General features: G+C 41.3%; 1 protein-coding gene and 1 long non-coding RNA gene across 2 annotated transcripts; both read left to right on the forward strand.

The window, feature by feature from the left end:
- Positions 1-310: 310 nt before the first annotated feature.
- Positions 311-2,106, forward strand: LOC114168841 (early nodulin-like protein 1). Its single transcript, XM_028053804.1, has 2 exons — positions 311-562; positions 1,472-2,106. Exons 1-2 carry the CDS (start codon positions 376-378, stop codon positions 1,900-1,902), a joined length of 618 nt encoding a protein of 205 aa, XP_027909605.1. The 5' UTR covers positions 311-375; the 3' UTR covers positions 1,903-2,106.
- A 1,298-nt stretch (positions 2,107-3,404) lies between these two features.
- Positions 3,405-18,265, forward strand: LOC114168215. The gene is made up of 4 exons (XR_003600641.1): positions 3,405-3,560; positions 3,657-3,739; positions 3,811-4,002; positions 18,110-18,265. It is a non-coding gene; the product is annotated as an uncharacterized LOC114168215 (long non-coding RNA).
- The last annotated feature ends 250 nt before the right edge of the window (positions 18,266-18,515 follow it).

Below are 18,515 nucleotides of genomic sequence, written 5' to 3' on the forward strand. Positions count from 1 at the left end.
TAAATATTTTCAAAATAACAAAATTATGAATCATCAACATACTTATATTTTGTAAATTAAATACTTTATTAAAATGCCTTAAAAATATGGAATAAATACAAATAGCTGGTTTAGCCCAATGTCACAAGACATGAATATTCTTGATAGCAGCAAAGCAAAGCACAAAGGCACATAGGAAGTTTTGAGAATAAGATTCTAAAACCTTGTGGTTTGCATGAGAATCAAAGTAAACCCTAAGAGAAGGGAGAATAATGAAAGTTGTAATAGCTTCCCTGCCACAGTTCCATGGAAGCCACAGCTACATAAAGCCTCATCATGTTTCAATATGAGTCATCCCTCTAAACAACTTTTCTGGCATTAATTTGTGATCTTCCAATGGCCACATTCATCTTTAGGTCTAACATTGTTGGGTGGGTTTGTCTTCTGCTGATGCTTCAAAAGGGTGCTTCCTATGATTTTGTAGTTGGTGGCCAAAAGGGTTGGACTGTTCCAAATGATCCCACTTTCAATCCTTTCAATCAATGGGCAGAGAAGAGCCGTTTTCAAGTTGGAGACTCTCTTGGTAAGCTTTCATTCATTCTGTGTTTCTATATGGGTTAATCAAATCATTCTTATATTCTTAATCTATCATTGATATGATGATTTTTTTATCACAAATAATAAATATATTTAATAGAAACGACAACTCATAAAAAAAATGTCTCACCATATTCTATTTAAGAAAGATACTTATTTAAGTTCTTTCTTGTTTTTCATCTCCTTATAAAGTATAAGTATAGATTGTCATAAAGTATATATTTTTAGGACTATTTTATCCTTTCAATACATTACAGAAACATAACTTTCTTTATTTGTCAGGCTTTCCAACATTATATATTCCTTCATCATACATTATATATACTATTTTCCTCCATAACGACTGATCAATGATATTTGGTTATTAAATCAAATATTGGCTATGAAACCTAAATTAAGAGAAGACCTTTCTTAATTTTTCTTTTGCATAAGAAATCCCTTCTTCTTTTCTCCTAATATTGAGATTTTTGCAACAAGTTTTGGATACATATTTTTGCATAAATTCGACAGTTCTTTAACCTTTTTGATATATGTAGAACTTTCGTAATCTGATATACGTTGCAAAAATCAATTTTCACACATTCTCAGAAGTATTGTTGTCACAACTTCAAAGATTTAAAGCCTGGAGTATAATTATATATTTCTATCAATTCAAAATCTCACCATCAACACTCATAATTTAGGAGCAGTGATAAGATGGTTTCATAATAAAATTAAAAAGAAATTGAGAGAAATTATGAGTTTCACTCCACTTGAAAATTATAAAGTTAACTCGAAAGGTTTGGAAGAGATAGTTAGCGTGGTTATTATTTCAAATACCCCACTAATAAATTACTAACGATAAAAAAAACTCTTAAATTGGAGGTATTTAACTTTTAAAATCTGGTTATTGCAGTGTTCAACTACCAATCTGGGCAAGACTCGGTGCTGTACGTAAAGAGGGAAGACTATGAGAGCTGCAACACCGATTCAGCTTATGCAAAATTCTCTGATGGCCACACAGTGTTCAAGCTAAACCAATCAGGGCCTCACTTTTTCATAAGTGGAAGCAAAGACAATTGCCTGAAAAATGAGAAGTTAACAGTGATTGTGCTTGCTGAAAGGAACAAAAACAGCAATGCATCTCCACCTTCACCACAATCATCATCTTCATCACCACCACCAACTACTGGGCAAGAGGGTCAGTCTCCAACTTCAGACACAAACCAAACACCAAGCCCTGTCACTGAACCTCCTCCTCCCAATGCTGCTGCTTCACCCTTTCTCTCTCTTGCTGCTTCTGTTGGACCATTCATGGCTTCACTCATCATGCTTTTATCTTTCTAACAATTTATGAGTGTGCTTCAGTATTCATTTCATTTTTTCTTTTTCTTTTTCATACTATTCTTTTATATTTTTCATTTTTCTTTTCTTTGTTTCCTATGCTTTGAGTTAAGAACTACTGAACTTGCTGCTCTTTGGTTCAAGGTTGGGATCATGTTTGATATTTATTTGTGAAGATTGAATAATAATAATAATAATAATAATAAACTGACGGTGTGTTTCTTTCTTATTCTTATTTACCACCTTCTTGTATAAATGATGTTCTCGTGAAATGAAATAAAACCATTGTTTATTTATTTACAAAATGCAGGAAACTGTTTCGTGATAATATGAAAAATGAGACAGAATTAATTCTTCGAAATGTTTTCTTTTCAAAATATAAGATAGAGAAAAAAAAAAAAGACAAAATGGGTGTGAAGAAGTAGATAACAAAGTTATAAAGAAGAAAATCAGTAGGGAAGATGAGACAAGAAAGAAAGGCTCAAAGTTATATGAATTAAAACTACAAAATTGATTTTTTAACAAACATTTTTCACAAAGTTAATAAATAAAGTAATTTTTATTCTTTTATAAAAGTTACAATTAAACTGTATTTTTTTAAATATATTAAAAAGTAACTGTATAAATTATACTTACTTATATCTATCATCGTATAAATGTGAATTTACAACTTTACTATATTAAAATAATATAATTTTTTTAAAAAAAAGTATACTTTTGTAAAAATAATATTAAAAAGTATTAAACAGGTAAAAATTCATGCTTTTTCGAAATAAGTATTTATAGTTTTATTACATTAAAATAATATAATTTTAAAAGCATGTGTAGTTTTGTATAAAATATATTAAAAATATTAAAATAAATACAATTCAATATATATATATATATATTATTAACATATTATGTGACGATTATTCATGAAAAAGAAAATTATTTAATCATTTTAAAATAATTTTTTAATTGGTTACTTTATAAAAAAAATATTTAATTATAAAAAGTTGAATTATCTAACTAAAGATGTTTATCAAATAGTTTATACGTAAATAACATATGTCCTGAGATACTATTATTATTATTATTATTATTATTATTATTATGAATATTTATTTTATTTTATTATTGATTAGAAGGGTATATATTTTTTAATTTATTTATAGACATAATGGTAGTGATATTTATGAACATTATTTGATGATATTTTTTTGTTCTTAATTATGTAACAAAATTTTGTAATATATGTATTTGTATTGACACTAAAAAAAATTAATTTTAACTGAGATTTATTAATAGAGGTTATCAAACCTCCAATAATTTATACACATAGTGGAGGTTTTTTGAACCTATGGTAAGTACTTGAGGTTTTATGAAGAATTCCAGGAAAACTTTTCTTCCCTCCACGTCTTTTTTACGGATCCTTTTTATATATTTTTTTTCAAAAACCATTTTTACCATTTTGTTTGTATGTTTGACAAAACAGACATAATATCAACTTTCGAAAAACTCACCCAAACCCACTTTCCTCAAACTTCACCTTGCTTTCGTTCTACAATTGTAGCTCACTCTCAATCTCAATCTCGTTCTCAATCACAATCTCAGTAAAACCATTTTCATCCGCGTTGCAGCTCACGATTTCATTTGAATTTTCACTTTGCTTCCAAACGGTAATGGTTTTCCCTTTCTTTTCTTTAGGTTTTCAAATTTTATCGATTTGTTGTTAAATTCTAACTTTGAAATCTTTGATGTTTGTTTCTGTTAAGGAATCCAATTATAGGTGCTGCATTTTCTGAAATCTATAGTGCATCTCCGTTGCTCGTTCAGTGGCTTTGCATCTCCGTTGCGGGTTTGATTGATTGTGGTTTCTTCATGCTTTGCGTGTTCATAGTTGCCATAACATTTATGGTTCAATTTCAGGTGAAATGGAGTAATTGGTGAATGAAGCAATTTCTGATTTTAAGAGTAGTTGCGCTACAATGGCAAAATATGGAGTGGTACAATTCTAATTGTTGCTCCTCTCGGAAGTGATTGATTGTGTTAGCTCTTGCATTGAGTTCCTTTGAGACAGAACTGAGGTTATATTTCATTGGATGTTTCCACCTTCAAAAGGTAACCCTATGTTTTTCTGTTTATTTGGATGTAGCATTCTAAACTGGAGATTGTAATTTTTCACACACATTCATCAAATTATAATGCTCCCTATTTTAATATTACAAATTAAATTATAATATTTTGTTGGTATTGTTGTTGAACGTGTAGCCGAGAGTAGAGTGGGAATAGAATTGGAAGGACTGTGAGATAAAGGGAAAAGTCGGATGATATATATGATAATAAATAATTTCCCAATCTTCTTATCTCCCTACTTGAAACCAACTTTTACCTATGCTACTAACTCTTTACCATCTACTTCCAATCATATTCACCAAAAAAGAAGACACAACCGAAAATTAAATGTGAGTGATTGAAAAATAAAATATCCATGCATGTGATAACTGACATAATTTTGTGATAAAAATTGTTTTACGAAATATTGATTGATGATAGATTGAAAGAGAAAAGATAAAATTTGGGATTTGGTTGGCAATAGCGAAACTTGGAGCAGAAGGTTGGGGCAAAGAAAAAAGGGAAAGTGAAGGTGAAACACTAATTACATTCAGAGAGGTAAGAATCATATGATTTCCAATTACATTCCAAGAAAGGTATGAAAGAAGTCAAAGATTAAAGGAAGAGGTAGAAGCACTAATTTCAAACAAAAAATAATTATTGAAGAAATTAGTCACTAATCTCTAGTTGTTGTGGTTAGGGAATCATTTGTCCCCACCTTCCAAATCTCAGCTTATCCTAACCCTAAGGCCTACATGATCCCTAAACAGATACCAACTTGTTTTCATCCCCAAATCACTCCACATCTCCTTAAGTCCTCTGTTACTCAAATATCATGTTTTGTCCTTCAATTTTTTCTCTCTGTCTGCTTTCTTCACATTCAAGTTCTCTTTGCTGTTTCTCAACATTTATTTCCCAACATATCACACATAGTTAAGACAACCTCACCTACGATAATTTAATAATTTAGTATTATTCATATTCATTATCTTAACTCAACCCTTCTCTTAGACCCATCAAGATAATACATATAATTAAATGAGCTGCACAATTTTCATTTTCATGATGAATTGATCTGATTACTAGCATAGGCTATTGTTAAAGGAACAATTGTATGTGAAGAAAAGCTGGATTCAGATCACTATTAGTTGGATTTAGAAGAATATTTGTGTTAGAAAAAAGAAATTTGTTTCGGGTGTAGGGACTAAGAGCCTACTAAGAACCTCTTCGATCTTACTCCTCTTCTTGAAATCTCCTCTTCTCACAGCTGCAATAACTTCTTCTCCAAGAAATCCGCTTCCTCGCTCGATCAGTTGAACAGGCGATCGGGGTACCTGTCTAAAAGGCTCTGATGCTTAACTCAGTAGATGAATTGATCGGTGTATAAGTGTAACTGGAGTAATAAATGCGAATTTAAGATCCTCACCAACCTACCTTTGGGCCCTATTTATAGTTTTCGGTGTGGGCCTGTGATTAGGGTTCCTTAATCACGACCCAATGATCCTCTAATCAAGATTACTGACTTGTTTAACGTTAATTAACCCAATTGACTGGTGTCCTTTGGTCGTTCGACCGATGGCCGCTTGACTAGGCTGGTTATGTTCTTGATTTTAACAAGTGAATAATTAATCTTTATAACTGATCGACCGAGGGTCATATATAAGACGCTACACGAATCACTTAGGAGACTGATCGACCGATGGAGCCTTATGGGTTGGTGCGCGATCGACCTGGTGGCCGATCAAATGATTGTCCTTTATAAGTTACGGCGCTGTTCGTGTGGGACCGAACGACCGATGGTCCTTTGCGGAGTAATGCATAATTCGTACGTAGGGCCGATCGACCGATGGTCCCTTACGGTATAATACGTGGTTCATACGTAGGGCCGATCGACCGATGGTCCCTTACGAGATAGTACGTGGTTCATTTGCGAGACCGATTGACCGATGGTTCTATATAGTTCATCCGTGGGGCCATTCGACCGGTGGATGTGTTATATACGAGCCCTCCTAGCCTTGTTCGATGGACCGAAGGATTGGGCATGGCCGATGGCCCGATGGGGCATACTGTACACAAGCCCCCCAGCCTTGAGCGATGATACAGGTGAAGCAAGAATGTTTACTAAGACTGTAATGTCGATGGCCCGATGGGGTTCCCTGACCGTTATCTTGCTTCGTAGATCGTGCTTGTTAGTTAGGATGCAAAGCGTCACGAAGTGTGGGTCGTTGATCTACGCGTGATCGTGTGGTCCTTGTGCTGCCACATGTCCCTAGGTCTTCCTATAAATAGGTGTGTGTGGTTGTCATTATTTTCACGCTTTCCTCTCTCTTTCTACTCGAGCCACCGATCGTCTTCTTCTTTCTACAAGTAATAATGTCTTCCAGCGCATCAAGTTCAGACGGGTCCTCGGGTGGGGCGGTCGAGGTGTCTGGGGGCGGCGGGTTGATCTCCGCTTTGTTCAGCTCCTCAGACACGGGGACCTCGCTTGGGGGGGTCTCAACTTCGGCGGGTTCTCCCGTCCTTCTCAACGGTAGCCCAGAAGCCGAGCAGCCGGTCGCCGAAGTGGTGGAGCAAGTCGTCGCTCCTGAAGAGAGTGGGGACATCATCAGCATCAACGTCCGCGACGAGGGAGAGCAGGCCAATTTGCCAGAGGTGCAGGGATACGAGTGGGCCCCCTATGAGCCGTGCACGCATGTGACGAGGTTCTGATGGGGTAATGATCTTGGGGACCTGGTGGAGCGGACTAAGGTTTTTGGTGACGAGGTGGAGGACAGGTTTCTCCGGGTAAAGGTGTGTGCTAGTAACGAGAGGGTCTGCCATGGCAAGGGAGCGACGAAGCTAGAGTTTTTCTATGTCTATGCTTGCCTATTCCACGATCTACGTCTGACCATGTTGTTCGCCGATTGGCAAATGGCGGTCCTACGGGAAATTCAATGCGCACCGACCCAGATACACCCGAACGCCTGGGTGTCAATGCAGGCCTTCGAGGTTCTTTGTCGAGCGGCTGGTCTGACAGCCACCATGCCTTTATTCCTGCACTTCTATAAAACCCGACCCACCACGTCGAAAGGCTGGGTTTCCTTTCTTGGGGCGAACAAGAGTTTGTTCACCCTCTACCTCGCCTCGTACAAGGGTTTCAAGACCGACTTTTTCAAGGTTGCGATTCCCGGCCGGGGCAGAAAGTACATCTTCGATGAGGAGGGTCGGCCGAAGTTCCCCCGGTACTGGACGGCGTTCCCTCCGCCTACTGATCCCTGGGCAGAAGACCGTTTGACCCCCGCTGAGCAGGCTGACCTAACCGTCCTCAAGACCCTACCCGACAAGATCCCCCAGAGGCCGCTGATCCAATGCCTCCGCTCTCCGGACTTGCCGAGGGCGGTTTATGTTTAGTTGTTTTCATCTCCCGATTGTTGTAGGCGGTGCAATTAACTTACGCGTTTTTTCTTGTTTGCAGATATCATGGCCCGAACGACGCTTTCCACTGCTAAGTTCATGGCCCGCGCCAAGACTGGACGAAGGGAGGATGATGTTATTGAAGAGGTTGCACCCCTTTAGAGTGTCCCCGCTACTCCTTTGACGGCTCCTTCTTCTGCCACCAACGCTCTGACTGGTGCCTCAGGTGTCGTCATCAGGCCCCGGTTTGTCGTGAAACCCCCCAGCTCTGCTATTCCCGACACTACGACGGATAAAGGGAAAAAGATTAAAAGGGATGACTCCCCCACCGGCCGATCGTCCAAGAAGAGCAAGAAGGTTGAGGCTTCCGGGTCCTTGGCCACCGCCTTCCTCGATGGCGAGGTTCGACTTGATGAGGAAGTCTCATTCCACTTGGGCCCCCGCGTTAAGGACATGCTAAAGGACGTGTCCGAGGAAGAGGCTCTACGGACAGCCGGGGAACTGACCCTCAGGTTGGCCGTAATTTATACCAAGTTTTCCCGGGCTGATCGGGGCAGGATTGAGAGCCTAGAGAAGGAGCTCGCGGCGGCGAAGGTGGAGCTCCAAGAAGTGAAAGCTTCCACATCGGACTTGAAGACTCAGTTCGATCGCCTGAATGGCATAAAGGCTGAGCATGCCAAGTGTGCCGGTCTACTCAAGGTTGCCGATGATCGGGCAAAGGAGGAGCAATTGAAGGCCAAGGAGGCGACCGACGAGCTCCGCAAGCTCCAAAGACGCTTCGATGACTTATCGTTGGAGCACTTAGCCGCCGCCGGATCAGCCGTAGATTGGCAGAAGAAAGCCAAAGAGTACCAGGCCGAGCTGCGCGTTGCTGATGAGCAGGTCTTTGCTCAATACGAGACGGGTTTCCAGAACGCCGTCGATCAGGCCGTTTTCATCTATCGCTGCTCCCCCGATCGGTTTGATGTTCATATGGGGGTGGTTGAAGGGAAACTCGAAAGGGTCTTCGACCGGCTCGACGAGGCGACTGCCCCTCCTATTGGAGACTCTTAGATTAATTTAGTTTTGTATATTTTGATATAACCGATCGAGTTCGATCGGCCGTGTGGCCGATCGCGCTCGATCGATTATTTGGCCATTTTTTGACAAACATTTATATGTACATGGCAAGTAGCTTTTCCCTTTCATCTGTTGGTCTGCTCGTCTTTCATCGTTGTTACTAGCGATTGGCCATTTGTTCTTTATTTATCACTATCGCTGGCGATCAGCCACTTGCTCTTTATTTATCGTTATCGCTGGCGATCGCCCACTCGCTCTTTATTTATCGTTGTCGCTGGCGATCAACCATTTGCTCTTTAATAGGTTGATGTTAACGCGCGAGCCGTCGATCATTTTATAAACTTAGTGTTTGAATAAGTGTGACGATTGGCTATTATTTGGTGTTTTGACTTTATCGGGCGATCGGCCTATGATTTACGACTTATTTCTTCTCTATTGTGTTGTTGGCTCGGTTTGATTGTTATGCTTACGGCCCGAACGGTCCGACTTTGTTACGCGTTCAATTTTAATTCCTTTAGGTCGTTGGCGTCGTGCCTTGATCGTAGTCAACAGCTCGTGTCACTTATTTACCCGTGGGGTTAATTAGATCGCTTGGATCGGTGTTGACCGAGCAGGGCTTCCTCGTGGAAGCCTGCACCTTGACCGTTCAAGCTTTTGCTAGGGTCCCGTAGGGAGCCCCATCGGTCAGTTAGTTGGAGTTGCATGAAACGCTCGTTTTATTTATAATGTTGTCAACTGTAATACATTTTAAAATGTGATGCGTTCCATATATTCGGTATTTCCTTGCTGCCCAGGTATTCTAGTCGATAGGCTCCGTTCTGCAGGCTTTCGGTCACGCGGAATGGCCCTTCCTAGTCCGGTGCCAGCTTCCCTTGTGCTGATTTCTTGCGCGCCTTGTTGGTTTTCCTCCACACCAGGTCTCCTCGGATGAAGCTCCTCGGTTTAACTTTTGCATTGTACCTTCTTGCCACCATCCTCTTGCATGCTTCAGCTCGCACGGCTGCTCTTTCTCTTCGCTCGGTCGTCCAGTCCAATTCCTCTCGCATGCGTCTGCAGTTCACATCAAGGTTCTGCATCTCCCGCCGAAGAGTTGGCTCTCCTACTTCGACTGGTAGCATAGCATTTGTTCCGTACGTCAGGTTGAAGGGGGATTCTCCGGTCGTCCCATGCGGAGTGCACCGATAGGCCCAAAGGACCTGCGGCAGTTCGTCCACCCATGCTCCCTTGGCTTCTCCCAACCTTTTCTTCAGCTCCGCCACTATGACCTTGTTCATGACTTCGGCTTGGCCATTAGTCTGGGGATGCTCGATCGAGCTGGTTAGATGGCGTATCCCCACTTGCTTATAAAAATCCCTCAGTTTCTTGTCGATGAACTGTTGGCCGTTGTCGGTGATGATGGTGTGAGGCAGGTCGAAGCTGTAGACAGTGTTCCGCCATACAAACGAGTGGACCTGCCGAGCGGTGATGTTGGTCAGGGCTTCTGCTTCGACCCACTTCGTGAAATAGTCTATGGCGACTAGTATGAACTTCTTTTGTGCTCTTCCGATAGGGAACGGACCGACGATGTTCATACCCCACTGTGCGAACGGCCATGGGGCCGTTAGCCTATGTAGTTCGGTCGGGGCTCTTTTGATGTCGTTTCCATGGGCTTGGCAACCTTCGCATTTTCGTATCATAGCCTCGCAGTCTTGCTCCATGGTCGACCAATAGTACCCTGCCCGGAGTATTGGTGCCTTCATCGTCCTCCGTCCGATGTGCATCCTGCAAATGCCATTGTGGACCTCGTTCATGACGTATCCTGCTTCTTCCTCCGACAGGCATTTGAGGAGCGGCGCAGTGAAGCCTCGTTTGTACATGTCCTCTCCGATAGTGACAAATCGAAGCACCCAGCGCCGCTTGATCGGCTTCATTTCTTCCCCAGCATTGCACTTTCTCAGAAGTTCCCGCACCTCGCTCATCCAGTCTACTGGACGGTCGACTGCTGCGCATTCTCCTGTCGAGGGTCTCATCAAGGTTTGCCTGATGATGGTTTTCAACTGACCTTTCTCTTTCCCCTCTGCCAGCTTGATAGCCTATCGACTTTAGCATTCTCCGCTCGGGGGATATGGTGGATAGTTACTTCTTCGAAATCTTTCATGGCTTCAACCACCTTGTGATAATATTGCAGCAGCAGATCGTCTTTAACTTGATACTCCCCTTGCACTTGCCCGACCACGAGTCGCGAATCGGTGTTACACTTTAACCTTCTCGCGCCTAGGTCCTTTGCTAGCCTCAGTCTGGCGATCAGTGCTTCATACTCTGCCTGATTATTCGACGCTTTGAACTGGAATTACAGGGAGTGGTCGACCGTAAAGCCGCCTGACCCTTCGATGACAATCCCTGCTCCAGCGTTGCGTTTTTCCGACGAGCCGTCGACGAAGAGGACCCATGTTTGTTCCGACGGGGAGATCGGCCCGTGGAGTTCTACGGTGAAATCTGCCAAGTGTTGCCCCTTGACAGATCCTCTTGGCTCATACTTGAGGCCAAACTCAGACAGCTCAACCGACTAAGCGATCATTCTTCCGGCCAGATCGGGCTTCCTGAGTATCTTGGCTATAGGATGATCGGTGCGGACGATCACCTGGTGGCCCTGGAAGTACTGACGTAAGCGGCACGCGGCTATCAATAGTGCTAAGGCAATCTTTTCTATTAGCTGGTATCTCGTTTCCGCGCTCTGCAATACCCGGCTGATAAAGTATACCGATCGCTGCTCTGGATTTTCTTGCACTAAGGTCGCGCTGATCGTGTCGTTTGAGACCGATAGGTATAACTGCAGAGGCAGTTCTTCTACTGGCCGGCTCATAATCGGGGGGCTGCCGATCATCTCCTTTATCTGCTGAAATGCTGCCTCGCATTGATCGTCCCATTTATCTGCGGTTTGCTTCTTCATAATCTTCAGGATTAGCTTGATTTTCTCTGTGAGCTTGGGCAGGAAACGCGCAAGGGATGTCAGACGCCCGACCAACCGTTGGATCTCCTTAAGATTTTTGGGACTTCTCATTTCGGCAATGGCGGCGCACTTTTCAGGATTGGCCTCGATGCCTCAGGCAGTCAACATGAACCCCAGGAATTTTCTGGCCGGCACTCCGAACACGCACTTCTCTGGGTTAAGACGCATGTTATACTTGCGCACTTGGTGAAAGACCTATTTAAGGTCACGAACTTGGTCCTCGGCCGTCTGCGACTTCACGAGCATGTCGTCCACATATACTTCCACGGATCGACCGATCTGCCCTCTGAAGACCCAATCCATAAGCCTCTGGTAGGTAGCCCCCGCATTCTTCAGGCCGAACGACATGACTTCGTAGCAAAAGTTGGCTTGATCGATGATGAATGCCGTTTTAGATCTGTTTGGACCATACATAGGGATTTGATTATACCCTGAGTATGCGTCCAGGAAGCTCAAGAAATTATGCCCCGAAGCTCCATCTACCAATCGATCGATGTTGGGTAGAGGGTATGCGTCCTTTGGGCATGCCTTGTTGAGATCGGTGAAGTCCGTGCACATCCTCCACTTCCCGCTCGCCTTCTTCACCATCACCACATTTGTCAACCACGTGGTATACTTGATTTTTTTTATAAAGTTGGCCCCTTCCAGCTTCTTCACCTCTTCTTCGACCGCTTTCCTCCGCTCCTCCCCCATCTTCCTCTTCTTCTGGGCGACTGATCGGGCTTCTCTGAAGATTGCCAACTTATGGGACATCACGTCAGGATGAATGTCCAGCATGTCAGCTGACGACCATGCAAAAAGGTCCTTGTTTTCCAAAATGACCACGCCCAGAAATTCCTCCTCGTCCGGCCTCAAAGCTCCCCCTATCTTCATGACCTATTCTGGTCGTGTCCCGATCGGGATCTCCTTAGTATCTCCACCAGGTTGAATCTGATCCTCTGTGTTCGTTCGGGGGTCCAAGTCGGTCATGGCGACCTCTGAACGATGTTGTTTTCTGGGGAGGTTATAAGGAGCGATCTTTAACCCAGCGGCATAGCATTGCCTGGCGATCTGCTGGTCCGCATGCACAATGCATATCGTTCCCTTATCCACGGGAACTTCATGGTCAAGTGCAGAGTGGAGACGATTGCCCAGAAAGTGTTTAGGCAAGGTCTTCCTAGCAATACATTATAGGAGGTGTTAGCTTCTACTAATAGGAATCTAACCCTTACCTCCCGGCCGTCTCTCTTTGAGCCGATTCTGGTGCGAAGGTCTAGGTAACCTCTCGTGTCTACTCGCTCGCCCGAGAATTCGACGATCTGTTCGTTGTAGGGGACGATCAGATCTTCGGACAAGTTGATCTTCTGAAAAATCTTTCAGTATAAGATGTTGACGGAGCTTCCCTGGTCCACCAGAACCTTCCCGATTCCATACTCGGCTACTTCGATGGAGATGACCATAGGATCATCATGATCGGGGTCAGGAGCCTTGAAGTCCTCGTCAGTAAAAGTGATGTGGGGCATCGACCGCACCTTCTTCTCTACTAGATGAACCGACTTGAGCACCCGGACGTGCCTCTTCCAAGCGGATGAGCTCGTTCCTCCTCCGGCGAATCCTCCAGAAATGGTATTAATATAACCCCTTAGGGGTTTATCCCTGCTTCGACTGCGACTCCTCCTCGGGCTTCGGTGGGCCCTAGACGGTTCCCTCCTTCGCCTCTCGGGCTCTTGCTCTCTCTGCTTCTCCCACCTGGCTGGGGCTTGCCTCCGTGCTGGGCTTCTATTTCTGACTGGGCTTCGTTGGGGGCGATCTTGCTGAATGTACTTCTTCAAGTGCCTTTGTCTAATTAGCTCCTCAATCTTGTCGCGGAGCGTGTGGCATTCTTCTGTGGTGTGGTCGATCGTCCGATGGTACTGACAGTGCTTGCTGCCATCGGCGTCGGGAGGTGGAGGCTTCTTTTTGGACACTGGAAGTGAGTCGGTGCTGAAGGCCTCCTGCAAAATCTTCGCCCGAGGGACGACCAAGGGGGTATACGTCGTAAACTTAGGCGTCTTCTTCTCGCTGGGCCGAGCCAAGGGTTTACTCGATCGAGGGGCGCTCTTCTGGAATGCTCCATCTTCCTTCTCCCTCTTCTTCACTCTAAACTCCTGCATGTCTTCCATCTGTATGAACTTGGCCGCTCGTTCCCTCATCTCCTCCATCGTCTTCGGCTTCTTGCGGCTTATCTTGTCTGCAAACACACCCGGTTGCAGCCCGTACGAGAAGTGATGCTAGGCGATTTCATCATTGAGAGGTCTTTTATCTTAACCGACATACGGTTATACCGATCGAGATAACTCCTCAGTGACTCCCCATCTTCCTGTCGGATGTTTACTAAGTTATCTACCGTCAGGATAGCCGGCCTCAGGGGGGCAAACTGTGTGTTAAACCTGGCCTTCAAAGTGGCAAAGTAGTCGATGTTGTTGGCCGGTAGCTCAGAGAACCACTCCAATGCCTCTCCCGTCAGGGAGGTCGAGAAAACGCGACACCAGATCGGGTCACTTACGGCACGAAACATCATCTGGTGTGTGAAGACCCGCATGTGGTTGTCAGGGTTCGTCATCCCGTCGTACTTATCGAATGTCGCCATTTTCCATCTCTTCGGTAGCAGTGTCTCTAAAATGAATTGAGTGAAGGAGAAATTCCCCGACGCGTGGATCGGTTGTCGAGAAGGGTGACCTCCCTCGTTGGCCCCGGAACTCTCGGCCATCGTGTGAGAGAGGTTTCCCCTCGATGCCTGTGTCTTTTCCACCCGCGGAGGCTGTGATTGCTCTTGTCCTGTGGGGGGCGGGCAACTTTCCACCCGCTCGCCTTCCCGGTGCTGCTGCACCCAGCTCAGTCTGAGCGGATCGGGCACAGTGGGGGTTGAAGGGATACCCTCCTCCTTTCGCCGAAGGGCGGCATTCTCCTCACGCAGAACTTGCATCTGCACCTCGTAGTTCCTCTGCATCTTATCCATCCTCTGCTACATCGCCCTGATCATTTCCCTTGTATCTGCTTGATCATCCGCCATTCTTCCTCCGTCCATGTTGCTAGTTCGGTTTCTTATGGTCACCATAATGGTATATGGTCTAAAGAAGACTGCTCGGCCCCACGGTGGGCGCCAAAAATGTTTCGGGTGTAGGGACCAAGAGCCTACTAAGAGCCTCTTCGATCTTACTCCTCTTCTTGAAATCTCCTCTTCTCACAGCTGCAATAACTTCTTCTCCAAGAAATCTGCTTTCTCGCTCGATCGGTCGAACAGGCGATCGGGGTACCTGTCTAAAAGGCTCTGATGCTTAAGTCAGTAGATGAACCGATCGGTGTATAAGTGTAACTACAATAATAAATACGAATTTAAGATCCTCACCAACCTACCTTTGGGCCCTATTTATAGTTTCCGGTGTGGGCCTGTGATTAGGGTTCCTTAATCACAATCCAATGATCCTCTAATCTAGGTTACTGACTTGTTTAACGTTAATTAACCCAATTGACTAGTGTCGTTTGGCCGTTTGACCGATGGCCGCTTGACCGATGGCCGCTTGACTAGGCTGGTTATGTTCTTGATTTTAACAAGTGAATAATTAATCTTTATAACTGATCGACCGAGGGTCAAATATAAGGTGCTACACGAATCACTTAGGAGACTGATCGACCGATGGAGCCTTATGGGTTGGTGAGCAATTGACCTGGTGGCTGATCAAACGATTGTCCTTTATAAGTTAAGGCGTTGTTCGTGTGGGACCGAACGACCGATGATCCTTTGCGGAGTAATGCGTAATTCGTACGTAGGGCCGATCGATCGATGGTCCCTTACGGTATAATACGTGGTTCATACGTAGGGCCGATCGACCGATGGTCCCTTACGAGATAGTACGTGGTTCATTTGCGAGACCGATGGTCTTATATAGTTCATCCGTGGGGCCGTTCGACCGGTGGATGTGTTATATACGAGCCCTCCCAGCCTTGTTCGATGGACCGGAGGACTGGACATGGCCGATGGCCCGATGAGGCATACAGTACAACATTCATACAATGTATCTATATTTTCTTTGGGAAAGTCGTATGATGTGATTACTACTGCTATGCCATAGTTTGTATATATATTATGTAATCTTATAGATCATATTTAATTATAAGAGAAACTGTGATTACTTTTTTTAATAAATTTCTTTAATTTTTAAACATGTATTTTTAGAAGAGGTAAGTGAAAATTTCCTTCAATGATATTTAAAAAATAAACCATGCATAAAATGAAGTTAATTAATGATATACCAAATGACTATAAAATTATATGAAACTTTACAATTTGAATAAAAATTCTTAAGTCAACAGTTGGATTAATGAAATTTATTTTCTGTAAAAAGTTGTGAAACTAGAAATTCTGTAATGGTGAGTTGATAAAAGTAATTTCCTTATACTTCCATTCAAATTTGGTATACAAGTTTATGGATTTCATTTTGTTTTGTGCATGTTGACTACATACAGGGAAAATAATGAACCTTTCTTCTTGCTTTCTGCTTTCCTCAATAATGGACTCTAGATCTACATTAATGGTTTTTTCTTTCAAAGCTATTTCTTCCTGCATTGAAGTAATTTTGTATTCCAATTCTAGAACTAGCTTCAATATATCAGAAAATGCAATATGTGATTCCCCCAGTTTAGAATCTAATACTGTGCATTGGCCATGCAAGTCCATATTTCGCATTCTTAACTTATCATTTGTTGTTTGAAGAGTTTTAGATTCTTCAATCAATTTTTCATTTGTAGCTTGAATTCTAAGTTAACTACTTTCAGAAAGCAGCACTCCTCTTAAGCTTCTTTCCATTTTTTTCTGCATGCTTTCCTCCTTTCTTTTCAATTCAACTTCTTATGCCTCATTCAATCCTTCCATTCTTCTGATGTCATCCTGGAGATTTCTTACAACATTTTCAGTATTCTTCAGTGCCAAATAAGAAATTTTGGATTGCAAATAAGCAACTTCAGTTTCCAGTTCTAGCTTGGAAAGCCTTATACATAATTTCTCCTTCCCTGGCATATACTGAAACAATTCTCCTTTTGGTTAATGTCATTTGACTCAGAAGATTCTCTTGACCCCTAAGTTTTTCTTATATTAAATGTGTTCATATTCTTATATTAAAAATACTAATATTCATATATTTTTTTTAATTCATATAAAATATCCGTGTCCACTACAATCATAAGTTTTTTTCGTTGACTAAATTTTTAGTGTTTATTTTTCTATGCTTTATAGTATAACTCTCCAAATTACTGTGTATCTTTTACTATTTGAAGTTTGATTCTAATTTTTTCTCCCTCGTATATTTTCTTTGAGAGTTGTATCTATTATTGCAATTTTTATCTACTTGTAGCCAAAAATAATAAACCAGAAGGCTTAGTCATTGGAGAAAGTTAAAAGGTATATTTAGGAGTGTCTTTATGTACTTGTAGATAAAAATGATATTATGAATATTTGGTGCGTAATCATTTATTGTAGTAGAACTTTTAAGAAAAATTTAAAGAAGAATAGGACATAGTCTAAAGTTGTTATATATATTAAATCAATGAAAGTCTAGTGCTTATTAGCATTTATATACATCAATCAGTATTTTTTTTATCATACTTTGCGAAAAAAATCTCAAACTAGTGACCTACTACTTCAATTGAAATTATAAACTAGTCTGAAGAGAGTTGAATAATCTTTTAAAAACCTTTTTGTGAAGTCATTCAAGAAAAATAATATGTCAAGAAAACAATCTAATTGATTCATAATGACTTGAGGAAAACAAAATCTTAAGGACTATCACTTAATAAGTATTTCAGATCATTTGAAATCTTAAGTTGTTCTAACAAAAAAAGTCGTATTCTTATTTGTTAAAATAAGAAATGAGAACAGAAATTCAATTCAATAAAGTAATTTGAGTTTTTTTTAATTAGGTTCTTAAATTGTAACCTGATTGAATACTTGATCTTTCTGGAACTTTGTAACATGATTTTTAAAATAATCCAAACTTTCATAAATTGTAATCTTTTTGGGTTTCAAACTATTATAAACTAATTTTAGAGGTCTAATTAAGAAAATTGTAGAAGATTAAGGGTCAAATAGACATATTGGTGCATTAAACCAAAATAGCATTAACACTAAACAAATCATATCTTACAACTGTTCAATCATAAATTGATATGATCATTTTATTTTACAATTATTACTGAAAGGGCATAGTTACCATATTTACTTATTCCATAGAAGAAAAAAAACAGAATTTGAAAGTCTTTGAAAAAAATAATCCATCCATGTACAAAGTGCAGACTGAAAATGTAGAAAGCTAGTTAGAGAAGTCTGAATCACTCTTTTTCCTTTACAGAGATTCATGACAGTTAATCAGAATTACAAAGATAGAACACTAAGTTTAGACAAAAATCTTCTTAGTATTGTTTCTCTTGAACCTGTTATAATCTTGCAATAATCTACCACGGAATTCCTTCTTCATTTCATCCCATACTGTTTTGAAAATCTGTCAACGAATTTATTGATCAACAACTCATCATCAAAAAATCTTGTCTAATCAAATGTGGTTTTTATAGATTTTCTTTTCCGGTATGTTACTTATTGACTTCACATATTACCTGATACTAACACATGTGTTTGTCTTATTTTTTAAAAACCACTTGAAGATGAAGAAAACATCAATCAAGAGTAATAGTTCGGATGTACACACCACCCATAATGTAATATGTTATATGATGTAATATGAACATGATATAATATGTTTCATTGTTGACGATTTTGAGTTTGATTTAAGTTTGTATTATTGTTAGGCATGTTGTAAAATGTAGGCAGTTTGTATTATTAGACTTTCATTTTATTTGACTTTATAACAAGTATAACAAAGATATTGTAATATTTCACTAATTTAAACTTTATTATTTACTTTGAACTTATAGACTAAGTTCCTTATTTTTATGAATGTTATATCTAGTTATAAACAAATATCTAAATGTTAGAATTTTTTCATATCATATGTTTTATGAATTATATGCACTCAAAAAGTATAATAAATAAAATTAAGGGAATTTGAAA

Source organism: Vigna unguiculata, chromosome 11, assembly GCF_004118075.2.
Source record: "Vigna unguiculata cultivar IT97K-499-35 chromosome 11, ASM411807v1, whole genome shotgun sequence".
Taxonomy (NCBI): Eukaryota; Viridiplantae; Streptophyta; class Magnoliopsida; order Fabales; family Fabaceae; genus Vigna; species Vigna unguiculata.